Below are 16,653 nucleotides of genomic sequence, written 5' to 3'. Positions count from 1 at the left end.
TTTAATGAAACTGTAAATTAAAGTGCTTCTAGTGGCAAGCAAGAAACATATTCGTAAAGTCTTAATCTGTTTCTGTTTGGGCTTTGCTTTCATTGAAGACCAGGTTACAAAGTGAAGGACAAAAAGCACTGATAAGGGTGACCTAGAGTTTCTTTGGTATTTCTCTCCAAGCAAGATGAAACTTTTTTCCCATTTAGGAAAGTAAACCTTTATTATAGTTAGTTTCATTAAGAGACTGATAGGTGTTGCTGTTTGGTTTCTGTTAGCATCTTTGCTAAAAATGCCAGCAGCAATAAGGAAGAGAGAGTTGGGAGGAAACATTCCAGAGTGCCAAGTGAAGACAGTATCAACAGGGTGCCTTTATGCCTGCACAGCGTATATGCAAAAGCCTCGTTTAGAATGTGGAGATAGTATAGTCAAGCCCGCACTTCAGAAACGGTCTTCTGATGACATGTGGGGAAGGAGCCACTAAACCTTGTGGATGTGTAGTCTTTGCTTGAAGATGTTTTGTTGTGGTTACTTGCCTTTTTATTCTCTTGCTATAATGGATTGGCTGAGTGGAGTTTCATTGTGCGGGGCCAGGAATATCTTCCTGGACCCTCAGCAGTTACTGATACTTCACTCAGAAATGTTACTGATAGCAGCAGAACTGTCCCATGTGCAATAAGAAGATGGGATGTTTTAGTAGAATGATCCCTAGACAATACATTTTTTGACAGAGCAGCCTTTTTGGGAGCTATAAAAAGTACTGTTGAAACAAGTTGCTTGAGGAGGAAGTGGATCTCCTGGGGTTGCAAACACTTTAAGACAGCACATATTAAACATTCCAGTTCATGTAAAGACAATTTTCTTTATGTGGTTGGCTACTAAATTCCTTCTTATTTAGCTTTTGTCTTTATTGCAGTTGAGACAACTGTACTTCCTTGGGAAATGGTTACAGTACACAGTTTTATTGTAAAAACCTGACACTGTGCCTACCACTCTGTGCTTCATACATGAATTTAAAGATCTCAGAATCCTGAAGCATTCTCTTCAGATACCATATAATCCAAGTGTGGGCTACAGTTTTCCTTGTGGAATAAAAAAATACTGCTCAGGTTCTCTTTCAGCTTTGAAAGTGTAAGTGAACTGAGCACACTTTGTGAATGGCAGAAGTCCATGAGCTAAGTGTCTGATGTTGTGTAGTAAAGATTATTGAAATTTTCTTGACCTGAGGTGGTCCCATTGGCCAAAACCTCACTGTTATATACTTAAAAGCTGATTTTGAATTTTAAGTTAGTCTTTTCATTACTAGGTGCTGGTTGGAGATATGTTTGAATGCTTCTGTGAAAATATTAAGTGGAATTCACAATTCCAATGGCTTTCTTGCAGGCAGAAAAAGTTAGGTTGTACATCAGTCTTTAAATGGAGAATACTAGAAGTTCCAGCAGTCTACTTTGCTTGCTTTCAGTGAGTACCTAGCTGGAAGTTACAGGTTCTTGATTTCTTCAGACTAACTTACCTTCTGGGTAATGCCTGTAAAAAAAAAAAAACAAACAAACAAAAAAACCCCCAAAAACCCAACAAAAAAACCCCAACAACAAAACCCCAAACTCTTCACCAAGTTTTTCTACTGAGCTTGACCTTGAAGTTCTTTTACCTTTATGCATTTCTGTTAAACTTGTAGGGTGCATGTAATACCTGTGCAGAGTAACAGATTAATGCCACTTAACTTTTTATCATACTATATTAATTAAAGAGCTTTTCTGCATTCATTATAGTTTGTTTCATCTTTATTGCTAGATGTAGGCACTGCTCTAGTTCTTGGATAAGAAAGCCTCAGAAGATGCTCAAAGGCACACTTCAGTAAGTGATTAAAGATCTTTATTGTCAAGTGGAATGGCAGGATTGAAGTGACCTGGGAACTTACCCTCTGGATCACACTTTAAGATAAAAACAGTAGGTAATACGTACTTACAAGAAGGATAACGTGCTTTCTTGGGAGATTTCTGTACATGCTGTACAACTCGTAATGAGCTGTGCTTCTGCTGGGACTTGTAGACAAGTTAATGTGATAGTAATTGGCAAATTACTTGTCAGGTATATTTTTTTTTTCTTAAGTAATGTAGTATCGTACTGCACTCTGCATGATCATTCATGTTTGTGTAAGTGCAGCTTCTCTATGTTTGTAAAGTCATTTGTGGCTTGATGTTACAAGACAATTCTTCTGACAGTGATAGTAGGTATCAATTCTAGTATTGCATTGCTACAGCTACTCTTGTGTAGTAGTGTAAGCACAGTGTTGTCTTACCTTTAAGTATTTATAACAACCTTCTCTAAAAGTATTTTTAAATTGATAGTGTCTATAGCATGTGATCTGTAAAAATACAGTTGAAAGATGTAACCTGTTTCTCTACTTACGGGTATTTAGTATAGTGAAAGTGTTAGATACGATAAATCTAGCTGCTCTTTAGTGTCACTTCAGGATATGTTAATGAAGCCTTAAAGGTTTTTGAAGCATGCCAGTCGTTAAGTGGAAGAAAAACTGAAAGTGAAATGTACTGCGAAGGAAACAAATGCATCTTTTTTTTTTTTTTTAATGGCAGTAGGATCAGAAGACCTAGCAAAATTTCATAAATGAAGTTGCCTGTTCAGTTATTTTTGCTTTAGTACATATTTTCATCACCCATTAAGAAATCATAACTGACTTGAATGAGATACAGCTTGATTATCTGGTACTTGCCTGATTACTTTTGCTCCTGGTTTGCATGTATAAACTTGTGAATGACCAGTGTCCTTAAATGCTTAGTGAATGATTAAGTAAACATCTAATATATCATTGAATGATAGAACGGGTTGGAAGGGACCTCAAAGGTCATCTACTTCCTACCCCTCTGACACGGACAGGGACACCTTCCACTAGACCAGGTTGCCCAAAGCCCCATCCAGCCTGGCCTTGAACATGTCCAGGGAGGGGGCATGCACAACTCATTGAAAAAATTTCTTCCTAGTACCTAGTCTAAATCTACACTCTTCTAGTTTAAAGCCATCACCCCTTGTCCTATCACTACATGCCCTGATTGAGAGTCCCTCTCCAGCTTTCCTGTAGACCCCTTCAGGTACTGGAAGTCTGCCAACTCATATCCAGCCAGCTGTCGACCAACACCCCCAGGTCCTTTTCTGCCAGGCAGCTTTCCAGCCACTCTTCCCCAAGGCTGTAGCGTTGCATGAGGTTGCTGTGACCCAAGTGCAGGACCTGGCACTGAGCCTTGTTGACCTCATACAATTGGCCTCAGCCCATCAATCCAGCCTGTCCAGATCCCTCTGTAGAGCCTTCCTGCCCTCAAGCAGATCATCACTCCCGCACAGCTTGGTGGTGTCTGCAAAGTGACTGCGGGTGCACTCAACCCCCTTGTCCAGATCATTGATAAAGATACTAAAGAGAACTGGCCCCAGTACTGAGCCCTGGGGAATGCTGCTTGTGACCAGCTGCCAACTGGATTTAACTCCATCCACCACTTTGGGCTCGGCCATCCAGCCAGTTTTTATCCAGTGAAGTGTACGCCTGTCCAAGCCATGAGCAGCCAGTTTTTCCAGGAGAATGCTGTGGGAAACGGTGTCAAAGGCTTTACTAAAGTCAAGGTAGAACTAGGTAGTTTGTTCATGCAGGCCTCCTAGCATTTTTGCCTGATTTCCTCTTTGTTGGGATGCATCACTCCTGAGCTTGGAGGAGGTGATCCCTGAATAGTAACCAGCTTTCTTGGGCCCCTCTTCCCTCCAGGGCTTTGTCCCATGGTACTCTACCAAGCAGGTCCCTGAAGAGGCCAGTATCTGCTCTCCTGAAGTCCAGGGTAGTGAGCTTGCTGGGCACCCTCCTTGCTGTCCTGAGGATCTGGAGCCCCACCATTTCATGGTCACTGCAGCTAAGGTTTTCCTTAGCTTCTTTCCTTGAGCTTCGCATTCTCTGCCAGCCCCTCCTTGTTCTTGAGAATAGTACGTTCTCCAGGCAATCATGTTCACAGGGAATCTTCTTAGTATCTTTATGCAGGAGAATGGGATGAAGTTGTTTATGTATTTATCTAAATAAGTATTGTTAGAATTGAGCGTACCATAAAGCTGACTGGGGGACTGGTCGGCACCTATTCCTACAAATTGCCAGATTGTTTTTGATGAAATTTTCTACCTTTCTGGGCTGAATATTTAACTTGTCTGTGAGGTTGTGTGGGACTCAGTTCAGTAATGCTTTGAGGAATTTTGATGACATAGTAAGGCAGCGTTTGCTGGGAAATAAGAAGGGAGTGTATGTGTGTGGTTGTGGGTGGTTTTGTTTTTTTGTGGAGTTGTGGTTTTGGGGTTTTTTTGAGTAAGAAATACTGTATTCCAGGATGGATTTAAAATGTTAGTTGTCTGTATAAAGGAAGGTATCATGCTTTTTCTCCTACTGCTTGTTAATATCCAGACATAGTGATAGATCCTGGATCTTCTGCATCTGATACTGCTTTAATAATACAATTTGAAAAGTCATCTTGCAGTCCCTGGCCAACTTGGAACACAGTAGGAGATATTAGTTTACCTGGAAGGACAGGTACACTCAAAAGTGATGTGCTCCATTACTGTTTTCTTACTCTAGTCATCTGTGAGGTTATAGCCTTGCTGGCCAAGGTCCCATTGTTATATTACCATCAGTATAGTGTCAGTAATTCATGAAACAACATCTTATAGTTCTCTCCTCCTGTTGTGGAATGAAGTTCTTTAAACACTGGTTGTTTTCCAGTTTTGTTACTCCTAGGATTTCGGTAGTCAGTTAGTGATGCAATAATGCTGGGTATAGGTATGCTTGCAGATATATGCATTAGTTCTTCTAAGTCATATAGCATGTGAACTTGATTTTACTAGTTGAGTTTTTGTGTTTCTCTACTTCGTTCCCAGAAGCAAGCAATGTTGCAGTGTCATTGACTTGGTCTAAATAGATATGGTTGCTAATATTCTGGGAACATATTTTTTGCTCGTGCTATGAGCAGGTGCTCTTTCCCTATCACACTGCCAAACACTACATCTGCCTCATTTGAAGTATGCTTATAGTAATCTTGTCTTTTTTACTGTGCTTTCAGACTTAAGTGTGACATTACTAGTCATAGAATAGTCTGTAGTCATAACATATTCCTGCAAAGAATACTGATTATAAAAACAAAGCAACCCACAACCACTTGGGCAGAGAACAGAATGCTAATTCATAATGAATTAATACTGTAGACAGCTTTGCAGTTACCAGTTTATTCTGCTGACCATGTAGTTCATGTTCATCAAACCTAACTTCTTTGATTCCTATGCAGGAATAGGTAGTCTGTGCATAGTGGTGGGTGTGTGCATCATTAGAGAAGGCTTTTTGCTCAAGGCCTAGCCTAGGTATGCCTTGTTTTCTGAACATGTTAAATGTAACTATTCCTGGGTAGATTACTTCTTCTAAGGTTTGTTGTGGGGTTTGTTTTTTTGTTTGTTCCCCCCCCCAGCTAATAGGAGGATTCATTTGTGGATCAAAGATATAACTTAGTCTGCACTCTTAACTGATGAATAGATTGCAAAGACTAGACACAGGAAATTTTTTAGTTGAGTATTAGGGTAGATCGTTCAGGGTCCTCAGATTTAGATTTTTCGCTGAATTGGCTTTAAACTTTAAATTGCAGTACCTCAAAATATTTTTCTGTCAGCCTGCACGTGGCATGTCCTGAGAGAAAGGGAACGATGTCAGTACGTCTTTGCTCTCACTGTGCGTGGCCTACATGTCTTCAGTCTACCAGTAGCAAGGTTATCTTTCTCTTCACTGCTTTAGCTTTCAGAAGATTTCCTCATACCATAGGATTCTAGAAATTGCACACTAGAACCTCTGCCACAGCTTGTCCAATCCATTTGGAAGAGAAAAATGGAGCAGCAGTTATGTTGTGTCCAATAACATCCAATTTTTTCGTTATTTCAGAAGTGATCTATTTTGCAGATGTACTACTGAATTTTTTCAACATTTTGCAACAAAAAAAATGACTTGTTGGGGTTTGAATCTTCAAAGTGGGTCTTGAGTAGAGCTCAGAAGCAGTAGCATCTCCAGAAATGTGGATTTTATACCGTGGCGTGCCCCCACCCCCATGTATTACTGCAAAGTGATTATTGGTCTTTGTTTTGGGTTTATTTGTACTTTGAATCTAAGAATAGCTGTTTGTAAACTTCTTTAATAATCTTAACAGTGAAAATACAAACTTCTTGTGGCATGAAAAGCCCCCAAATCTGCATTTTCATAGGGCTGCAAGAACACTTCTGTTCCCTTCGTTAGAATTATCAAAAACGTACGAACATACAACATGGTGGGATGGGAAAGGTTACTTAAACTTGCTTAAGTAGCTTTCAGTATGAAAACCTAGCCTAAAGCTCCAGGCATATGAGAGTGCTGGTAGTCACCTGTAGAGTAACAGTTGCTGGAGACTTCTGTTTTTAGACTTGTGTTCATTTAATAATTACAGCATCAAAATCTTCAGTACATTTTTATCTGCTGTGTGTTGAACTGGTTTGAAAAAAGTCAGCTGAAGAAGGATTGTTCCCATAGGTGTTGACCAGACAGTTGGGTCAACTTTAATTACATTGAAACAAACTATGAGTACTCCTGTTTGCACATCCCAGCTGTGGGTACAGTAGTTAGCAGTACAGAGTAACTCATTTTACAGAGATCTGAAATTCACGGAAGAAGAACTAATTAATTTGAGTGTCAGCTTATGTCCGTAAGAGTCCTCTGCCCTTTAGAGTTGTTTTGAAAAAGCAGAGGGGATAAAGGAAGAAATGTGCATTCTACTCTTGCCTATCTTTTGAATGTTTCAGAAAACTATATTAGTGAGAAGCCGGAGAATTCCTTCCCACTTTATTTTTTTGTTTCTTCCTGTTTCCTATTTTTTCTTCTTGTATTGATACTGCCCATAAGCTTATGAAAACAGATCTGTTTGAAAAGATTCCTGAAACAGTGATGTTGAAAATAGTACCTATTCTGGAAAAAGGTCAGGCAAGTGTTTGTTTCAAAAGTAGTTTGGAAACAGGTGGGAGTGTTTTTAGTCATGCACATTTTTCTCCCACTGTAACATGAAGTAAAATGTAATTCTAGTTTTGATGTCTCAAAGCAACACATTATACTTTTAGGTAAATTAGCTCTCTGCTTCAAAGATGCTGTATATCATTAGGAGTGTTTAACTGAGCAAAGCAGCAGTGGTCACTATTGCCTGTTTTTCCTTCTTTCCTGGCATACAACTTGGTGGTTTTGGTGTGAGCTTCTTAGCTTAATTGAAGGTAGGTGAAATAATCAGATAAAATAAAGATGATAACAGGTATTTTAGAGCTGGTACAGAATGGACCCCAAAAGAATGTTTAGTAATTGTGTGCTATATATGATTTAAAAGTCTGCTTCTGTTTATGTTCTGGTGTTCTGCAGGATCTGATTGTATCTGGAATATAGTGCGGCCTGATGTACAAAGGTATTTGAGGGAGTGCTACGCAGTGCACATTTCTTCAGTTTTATCATAGCTTTTAAACTGTTAAAAGACATACTTTCAGTGAATAATCTTGTTTTGATCTTGGGGTGGAGGTCTTGGGGATGGGGAACCTGGCTAAATCTGGAATAAAAATGGGTTTTTTTATGCTCTCAATTTAGGAGATATCCTTTCATAAATTTGAAGGCCCAGTACGTGTTTTTGGTGTTCCTTCCCTGTAAGTGTAGTTGATCTTGCACAATACTTCCAGTTCTTACGGTTTTGAAAAGTAAATGGAGTTGTATGTGTAGGAGGTTTTTTTATATCCAGATGTTTTGTTTAGGAAATAGTTTGCAAAGTGTTAGGGAAGTATCAGGTACTGTCTTGCTTTCTAGAAGAGATTGAGAACCAACAAATTGTGAAATTATGTAGCTGAGATGTACACAACACAACGACTGCTAATTTAAAAGTTCTCATGTATATTTATAGTTATTGCATACCTCATGTAAGTGGCAACATAAATCCTACCTGTTTTTTGATTAGAAAAATCACTGCATTATCTTGGATATTGGTGCATAATTAAAAGGTCCAAAGTTTGTAAAGATGTCTGTTGCTAATTGTAAGCCTTTCAGTGATTTTCATTGGATGAAATCATGGCTGCAGGTAACTCCATGAGGGTTTGTTTTTGCATGTATGCAAGACATAGGTTTTTATTTACCTGAAACTGATGGCTTGTCTTTTCTGGTCTGTACAATTATTGTCTGTTAAAAGAAGATTTGGAAACTACTTATGTAGCTCAGGGTAGAATTTTACAAGTATGCCTTTCTTTTGACAGCTAGAAGATGGACACACTTTATTTGACTACAATGTTGGACTAAATGACATAGTTCAGCTTTTGATACGTTCTGAATCTGAAGCTCCTACCACTACTTCTGTGACAGATCAGGATGGAGAAGTCAATCCATGTGCTGTTTCCAACTGCAAGAACAAAGTGAAAAAAACAAATAGTGGATCTTCCAGTCAGCCAAGTACATCATCTCGCTCATTTCTCATTGATCCTGGCATTGGATTGTACAAGGTATGTACAAACTTGACATAAGTCAAATTGACTTCATTTAAGCTGACTCTTGCAGAGTTATAAACTCTGACACATTGGGTGTGTTCACTAAAATATGTTCTCGAAAACATTTAGAGTACCTGTGAAACAGAAATACTTTCTGTGAGCTGAAGCAGCTAGTTAAAAAAAAAAAAAAAAATCTGTGGAATAGTGTAGCTTTTCCCTTACTTGATTTTTTTTTTCAAGCTTGTAAAAAATTTCTTTTAATATTAATGTTTCAGTGCTGCATTAGAACTAGATAAACTATGGAAATACACAATTGCTTTAAAGTGTGTGTGATGTAATAATTGCTGTTTTATTATAGTTTTTTTTAGGAATCACATATATTCATTGTTAGTTTTGTACCTCATTGAATTTTTCAATATTGTCATTTAGGATTACGTATCAGTACCAGAAGTTTAAACAGAAAATGGGCAGTTTCCAGATTGTTAGCTCATTGGATATTTAGTAGGTTGTGTATATATAGGGAATGGTAGCATTTTACCTCCTGTTTGGGTGTTTCTCTTAAATAAGAAATATCCATAACAGTAATTCTTTTGCTGGAAAATGTCCAAAATTACAGAGAAGGCTGCCATACTTATACAAGCTCGTTTCAGTTAGAGGAACACTGTTACTTAGACCTGCCATCTAGATGGGAAGTTGTCTTAGTTTCATGTAGACTGTTACTTAATGTTTCAGGTATTAAGGACAAACAGTAAGTTAGTTACTCTACATTCTTGTAGCATTCTATGCAGTGAGTTTCATTCATTCTCTGAGGAATTGGGGAGTCAAAAATCAGTAGCTTGAATATAGAGACACAAGTTTGTATGCTTCCTTTTTTTCCTTTTATCCCCACTTACTACAGTGGGGGAGAAAAACGCAGTTCTTCAGTCCTGATGCTTTACAATTAATGAGTGTAAAAGGTAGTATGAGAAAGGATGGGGAGAATACTGGGGGAATGGGAGGTCTCAGAAGATCACTTGATCAAAGGAAAGGAGTATTAAACTGTATAGTTTCAAGAATACTAAAAATTATATCAGGTAGACTTGTGATTGTTTTATTTATTATTAAAACAGAAGATAGAATGGAGAATGGTGATATTGTCAAACATTCTTAAGGAAACCTGTTGAGTCAGCTGGAATTTTTGTGATCTCTAATACTACGGACCTAACACATTTTCCTTCATTACCTGTGAATTGATTACTCTTTCAGCCAGCTGTATGCTTTTAATATATATAGAGAAAAATAAGGCTACAATCATTGCATTCTTTGCTGTTTGTGGATTGCAACAGGAACATATAGAGGATTTCTACTTACAGAATCAGAAAACTTTTAAGAGTATATTTTTAGCCAATAATCTAATTGTTTAATGAAAGTAAATTAAAAAGGCCATAAACGAAGATGTTAGATGTCTAAATAGATGGTTGTATTTAATTATTTTGCATTTGCTTGTTTGTAAAACAATAAGGAATTGGCTAATTACAGGAAGGAATAGTTTGTTACAGTTTTGTCCGTCTGAGGAAGGTCCTGTGCCTCGCTGCGTCTGCATCCAGAGCTATACTCAGCAAGATACCTGTTACTTACTCCACGTTATGAATAGTCTTAGCCTCTGTACCATCCTTTCTCTTTCTGATTTCAGCTACCAAAAGGAAAGGTAGTAGCTTGGTGAGGGGGGCAGAGAAATGGTAGAGTTGGTATTGGAAATAATAGTTAATACTAATTAAATTATTGTCAGATGTTTAAAATAGTGATTTAAACAGAGTTTCTTGGTGTGGTCTTTGTATATTATGTAAATCAGAATGCTTTGGCTTGTTTTATATTCCAGTTGAACATGACATCTGATTTGCGTGGGTTCTGAAGGACTAGTAGTGGGTAGAATTATGTTTGACTCCTGTTCCTTGTTACTAAGACTGAGAATTGTTGGTGGTGTCTGGTTTAAGAACTGGGGGTCCATTCCAAGATGAACTCAGCATATGTGGAGTACATCACCTTGGCTAAGTAGGGTACCCATGGCTGATTTACAATGCCAGAAAGAGGAATACAGGACAGATTACAAGAGAAGAGTTACAATAACACTGGTTGGGCATGCAGGAATGATATTAGAAAACACAAAGCTCATTCAGAAGCATGTGCTTGTTTCCCCTTCTGATTGTCATAATAATTTTCATCCAAAAATCTCTGTCTAAGACCTACTAATAACCCAGTTCTTAGAACAGACACCACTACCATGAAACAGGTGTCTGGTGTTCCTCAGTGGTCTGTGGTAATAATTTGCTCTTACTCTTTGCAAGGGTGGAAGGCTGTTGTGGAAGTATGGACATCAAAATATGGAAGGATGCATTGGAGAGAAATGGTTAAGGGAATTTACACTTCCTTTTAAATTTTTTTTTTAATGTTTTTGTTCTGGATTTGATGATTTTTGACTTGGCTAATGTGGCTTCTCTGGCACTTTCATAACTGGTCAGAAGAAGCAGCAGCAGGTGGGGAAATCCTTAGTAGTGTATGTTTCATTCAACTGTGTTTTTGAGAAGGAAGTAAAGAAGCACTTTGAGATACAAGTAATTCAAATACATAAGGTTGTGTAGGTATGCTTTCATGAGAGTTCCTTGCAGAAATGCCAGAATCTACTGTTTATGTTTGAAATAGATTGATAGATTTAAAATGAGGTGGTTGTTCTCTGATTTGTTCATTATGTGGCTGAAATTTTCATCCTGGTAAAAAGCTGTACTTTGAATACTGTAGGATGTAAGAATAAAAAAAAAAAGTTGGTATTTTACATGTAAATTAAAAGAGTAAAATATGAAGTATTGCTTTCTTGGGACAAACTTGTTAGCTCAAACTGCTGTCAATTGCACTTTCAGATACCTAAGGACTGCTTCACTCTAAATACTAGAAGTTATTGAGCGTGTTTTTTGGCTTGCTCCTGTGAAAATACAGTAAGATTGTTCAGTTCATAGAAACTAGTCTTTGGGGTTAGTGAGAGTTACATATCTGTCTGCCACTGTGTTGGTACTTGACAAGGGCTGTAGCTTAATCCATATATATACATGTACATATGTATTTTGTATTGTTTATTATAATTGTTTTCTATGATAGGGCTGTGCAGTAGTTCTGTTGTAGTAATTTTTTTATACTTTATGTACTGCTGATGAAGTGTTCTTTAAATCTTTTTCTTTTTCAGTGTTATTAAAGGAACATCTGCTTAATTAGCTGAAGACTTGAGAAAATGAAATGTGATTTAGAATAGTAAAGTGGTTTAGTTGCTTAGTACTAGTATTACTGTGAGTACAGAAGGGAAAAATTCTGGGAGATAGTTCTGTTTCTTACAGTCACAAGATTTTGACTGGCAGTGGTGGCAACCTTGTTAAACTTATTTCCTCCCTTTCTCTCCCTGAGTCTTGAAGAGTTAAAAAAACCCTTGCAGCCCAGAAAGATAGAAGGTTGAATATTAATTCCAAGTTCGAGGCTCAGGAAAGTCTTTAAACCTCTTTGTTGTGAGCTAGTTTTTTAATGCTGTGTATGCTCATTTTAGCTGTAAAGAGTAATTGGTGAAGCAAGAGGAAAGGATAATGAAAGAGATTAAGCTAATTTTCAGGTTTGGAGGGAAAAAAAATAATCTAACCTAGCTCTTTAAAATTACATACAAATTATATTCATACTAGATTTTAATAAGGGAAGAGTAGTAAAATACTGAAAGTGCAACATGTTCATGACTGCATGTTACTTGAACTTGCTCAAGCTCAGCTACTTATTACAGTTGATTGTTTTACTGATAACAAAGTTAAGCAGTAGCATAGTAAGTTGTCTTATTTTTTTCTTTATTGGGATTATATAAAAGAAGCATAAATTCATTATTGAATTTTCCTTTTAGATAAACGAATTGGTGGATGCCCGTGATGTCAGCATTGGAGCCTGGTTTGAAGCTCATATAGAAAATGTTACCCGAGCAACAAAGGGACATAAAAATGGTAAAGCTCAAGGAAAGAGTGGTAACACTTACAAAAGGACTAATGGAAACTTAAGTCAAGATCTTTCTAGAGAAAGTGCAAATAATTTGGACAGTACACCATCCACATCTTACTCAGACTGTATGGACACTGAAGAAGCTATTTATCATATCAAGTATGATGAGTAAGTGCTCCTGATACTATTTTGAGGACGTCACATATTGTTATTTGGTTTGTATAAACCAAGAATTTCTTGAAGAAGCTTGGAATCAAAGAAAGCAAGTTCAATATTGCAACCAAGAAAAATTTATTAAAAAAATTATAACACTTTTCAGTTGGATATAGTGAATCCACGGGGAGTAATGATATTTATACACTTGTCTAACACTTGTCAAGTATTAAATTCTTTGTCTTTATGAAATTTAAAATCCGTCCTTATTATATAAGAAAAAGAAATTATATAACTGAATTTTTACTGTGGGTTTTTTCCGAGTAAAGTATTGTTTAAATTTTTTTTAACTATTCCCTGTGTATATTCCTATCATTGGAGCTGAAGGGGAACTCTCATGAGAGCAAATTTAGTTACTTGATTTGGATCAGTTTTATTCCAGATAGAACAACCGTGCACAAAATTGCAGATCTGCACTTACAGTAAAGTTTTGTTACAGACAACTTTGTGACTGAGGGCATGAAACTGATTCTGAACCAGAGAGAGGGCATTAAGGGCAGGTTTTTGGTTTTTTTCCTGACTGTTTGTTTGTTTCTGTAGTAAAAACAAATTCCAGAGCCTGCAATGTGTGGGTGGGGAAACTCTGATTATGGAGGGGTTTCTTATTTATGAGCAGGTTTTGCACCACTTCATTTGCTTGGAAATTGATCTGGATTATTTAAAAATAGTATCTATTACAGCATTAAGTTAAGCTTCTAAATGAATAAAACTTTAAACGAGTTGAGGAGTTTTAAATTTTGGTACCAAGATTAGTAAAAATATTGTAGTATGTGCAAACTAAGATTAAGGTAGAAGGATGCAAAGTATATTCAGTATTAACTAAATGTAGATTTCCAAAATATGCTTTTAGAGCAGCTATTTCAACTTTAGTTATTTTAATGTGTAACTGTGAATCTGACTTACAGAGCGCTTTTTTGTTGCTCTTAGTAGTAACAGATACAACTTAATGCACCCTTTCAACTCTACGTTGAGTTCAGAAAATCTGAATTTGGTATCTGCAACTGTGTAAGTTTTCTACCTAAAATGTTAGAGAATTACAAAAGTGGAAGTAGAAATGTAAATATTTCATTGAATATTACAAGAAATAAATGAAAATAGCTTAGTCAACTGGTATGACCAAAATGAAAATAGTCTCTCTTGAAATTACATGTCTGTTGTGGTGTGATTTCAAAGTCCTGGCTTTAAGATTACCTAATTTTACAATACTATGGATATATGTAATCTAGCCATGCACAAACATTTTTGAGAAAGTGTTTGTTGTAATGAAATTATATTCCTTATTTGTAGATGTTGTTTTTTCCTGAGTTAAAAGTACAGAAGTAGAAAATGTTTCACAACAGGTCTCATTTTTCTTTGGTATATTCATACTAAAGAGAAAAGATTGACCTCTATTTATGTTTACTTCAGGATCCACCTGTTCCCTTTAAGCAGGTGGAAACAGTCTTTTTACTCTTACTATAAGATTACGTATAGCAATTGTATATTCTTAGCCACAAAATTAGGTAAGGCACAGAAACACAGTGTTGCGAGATAGTAATTGAAATCAGTTACTTAACTAATCAGTCTGAGGTATTGGAAGTTTGAGCTTTTGGAAACAAAAACTATTGGAAGGGTTTCTGGAAAGTGAGACCTGCACATTTGTCAGTGATTGGGTTTTTGATGAATGTTACTGATCAAAATCTTTCAAGGGTTCAGTTTTTTTCTCTTGGTGTTACCTAACGTGCATATTCATATGGTAGCTGTGTGCACACTCGTACTGCTTTGTTTTCACAAATCAGTCTTTACCTCTTTTGGTGGCTGTAGACCACACACGTATCTTGCCACCTACATGTTTGATGTAGATAAATAGGAAGATCATGTTGTGTTTTGCTACACAGTTGCTCTCTGCTCCAGAAATTGTTTAATTTATGTCTTCGTTCTTGTTCTTCAAGGTTCATATTGTACTGCCAGTACTGTCTTCTGCACAGTGACCTGTTCCTGGGTATTTTGCTCTTTAGGTTTGGACTGTGCAATTTGCTGCTAGATGTACTTGGCATTCTCTAGTCCATCCTTGCTGTGTTGTTTTGGAGAAGCTCTTTTCCCTTTTGTCTCTTCTCTTTAATCAAGAAGATGATTCTCTTGGGTGGTATAATTTCAGCTCTGCCTTGCAGACATCTTACAACAGACATCTTCTTATAAGACATGAAAACACTTGCCATTATCTGAAACACAATAAAAATGGCTCACAAGTGGGTGATATAAGTCTTGTGCCTGTAAAGCCATCAAAATTACTTTAATACATTGGAAGGACTGTGTGTCAGAGGTACCCTGCATGGTCCTGTGGCTGTGCATTAGGGGAGGCTGGGTCTGTACTGCTTGCTTGTGTGTTCTACACCTGACACTTTTTAAAGTAGTTGAAACTGCATCAACAGATCTGATGTTCATCTGGTTTTGGTTTCCTAGCTGGAAACATTTGGCAGTCCCATCAAGTGAAGAATCCAATCAATCATTACTTCTTTCTCAACAAAGTAACTTTTAGGTCACAATGTTCTCCTAAGACCAGCTGTTCTTAAAGGATGAAGCAGGACTTGTCTTTCCCTTAAGTGAGAAAGCTGGTTTTAGCAATGGTGCTGCTAGATTTACATATCACAGGTCTTGTGCAAAATTTAAACACATTGTTTTGCAGTTTTAGGTTTGGTAAAAAACTAACTTTTATTCTAATCCTTCGTTTCATAAGCGTGTACTTTCTCTGAGGGGCTGAGTTTTCATTTGTTTCCTCTCCTCTTTCCACTGCATGTTTAAATAGCGTAGTTACAGTGAATATGAAGGGGGAAAAGTACGGCAGAGCTCTTCTAGCAAAAAGAACGATGGAAAGAAATTAACCTTTCTGGGCAAGAACCTAGTTACAGTAATTTTAAAGGGGTAACTACTTTATGGCTAAACAGAGCTCTCCTGCCAGCTGTGATAGGAGGTACTATTTATCCCTCCTGGATTTTGTAGGGAACAGGATAGCTGAGTTACTTCTGCTGTGGTTTCCTTTCCTTCTTTTCCTCCTTCCAGCACCAGAGGCTGTATGCCTAACATCTAACTAAGTTGCCTCAATAGTTGTAAAACCCACATATTTCTGCAGAGAGGTAGTTCTGCTTGTAGAAAACCTAGTGCCATTCAGAGGAACAGAATGTCTCCGTTACAGATTAAACTGGAGTCAGTTCTTGATAAGCTCAAAGACTTGAAAGACTTAGGGCTCTTAAACACCACATCGTCAGAGTGAGGAAGAGGCCAAAGTATCAGTTTTATCAATGCTGACATCCAGTCAGTACTAACTCACCTTGCACCAGTTGTGGCTATACAGCCTTTGCATGATAGTCAGTCTTCTGCATTCAGTTTCTGAATGCAGCCTTTTGCCTGGAGCCAGCATTGTTTACATTATGGGTGTGTCCCTATTTCTGCCAGTTCTATCAGTGTTGTCTTTCTCCCCTTCTGCCACTTTATTTATTGTGTTTCCATTTCACCTTTGCATTTGTTGCTATCACAAAGAACCATTAAAGGCTTTGAAATCAAGGTTGTGCTATGAAGTTTCATACACTGCGATCATATATTTCTTTCTTCTGCTCTGAGCAACTGTCTTTTAATACAGAAGAAGGTGTGAACCTGTCTTGAACAGAAGAAAGCCGAATCCTTATTTGAAAGGACTTATGAGGAATCCAACTCATGCTTCAATCATGAGGTTAACTGTAGGTAGAGCCTCTACCACAGCTTGCTTAAGAATCACTTCGTAGTCAGGAGCGGGAAACTTTGGTAGCGTAATGTGGCACCATGAGGACCTGTCTTACAGTGCTGTGCCATACAAGTTTGCCATTTCCTTTTAACCTACTCTTATTTCATAGTTGTTGCTTGTGCAGCACTGAATATAGTCTACGTAGT

The 16,653-nt window shown here is 37.4% G+C and overlaps 1 protein-coding gene across 6 annotated transcripts in view; it reads left to right on the top strand.

Annotated features, from left to right (window-relative positions):
* UHRF2 (ubiquitin like with PHD and ring finger domains 2) overlaps window positions 1–16,653 on the top strand; it is a 95,026-nt gene that overhangs the window by 8,003 nt on the left and 70,370 nt on the right. For 4 of the 6 annotated variants that reach the window (XM_075739491.1, XM_075739490.1, XM_075739489.1 and 1 more), the window contains 2 exons: window positions 8,314–8,556; window positions 12,446–12,705. In XM_075739491.1, coding sequence (XP_075595606.1) covers window positions 8,314–8,556; window positions 12,446–12,705 — 503 coding nt within the window. The remainder of the gene's footprint in view (window positions 1–8,313; window positions 8,557–12,445; window positions 12,706–16,653) is intronic. The other 2 variants (XM_075739495.1, XM_075739494.1) reach the window with 1 other exon arrangement.

The sequence above is a fragment of the Balearica regulorum genome, chromosome Z (genome assembly GCF_011004875.1).
Source record: "Balearica regulorum gibbericeps isolate bBalReg1 chromosome Z, bBalReg1.pri, whole genome shotgun sequence".
In the NCBI taxonomy this organism is placed as follows: Eukaryota; Metazoa; Chordata; class Aves; order Gruiformes; family Gruidae; genus Balearica; species Balearica regulorum.
This window is presented reverse-complemented; position numbering and strand designations above follow the sequence as displayed.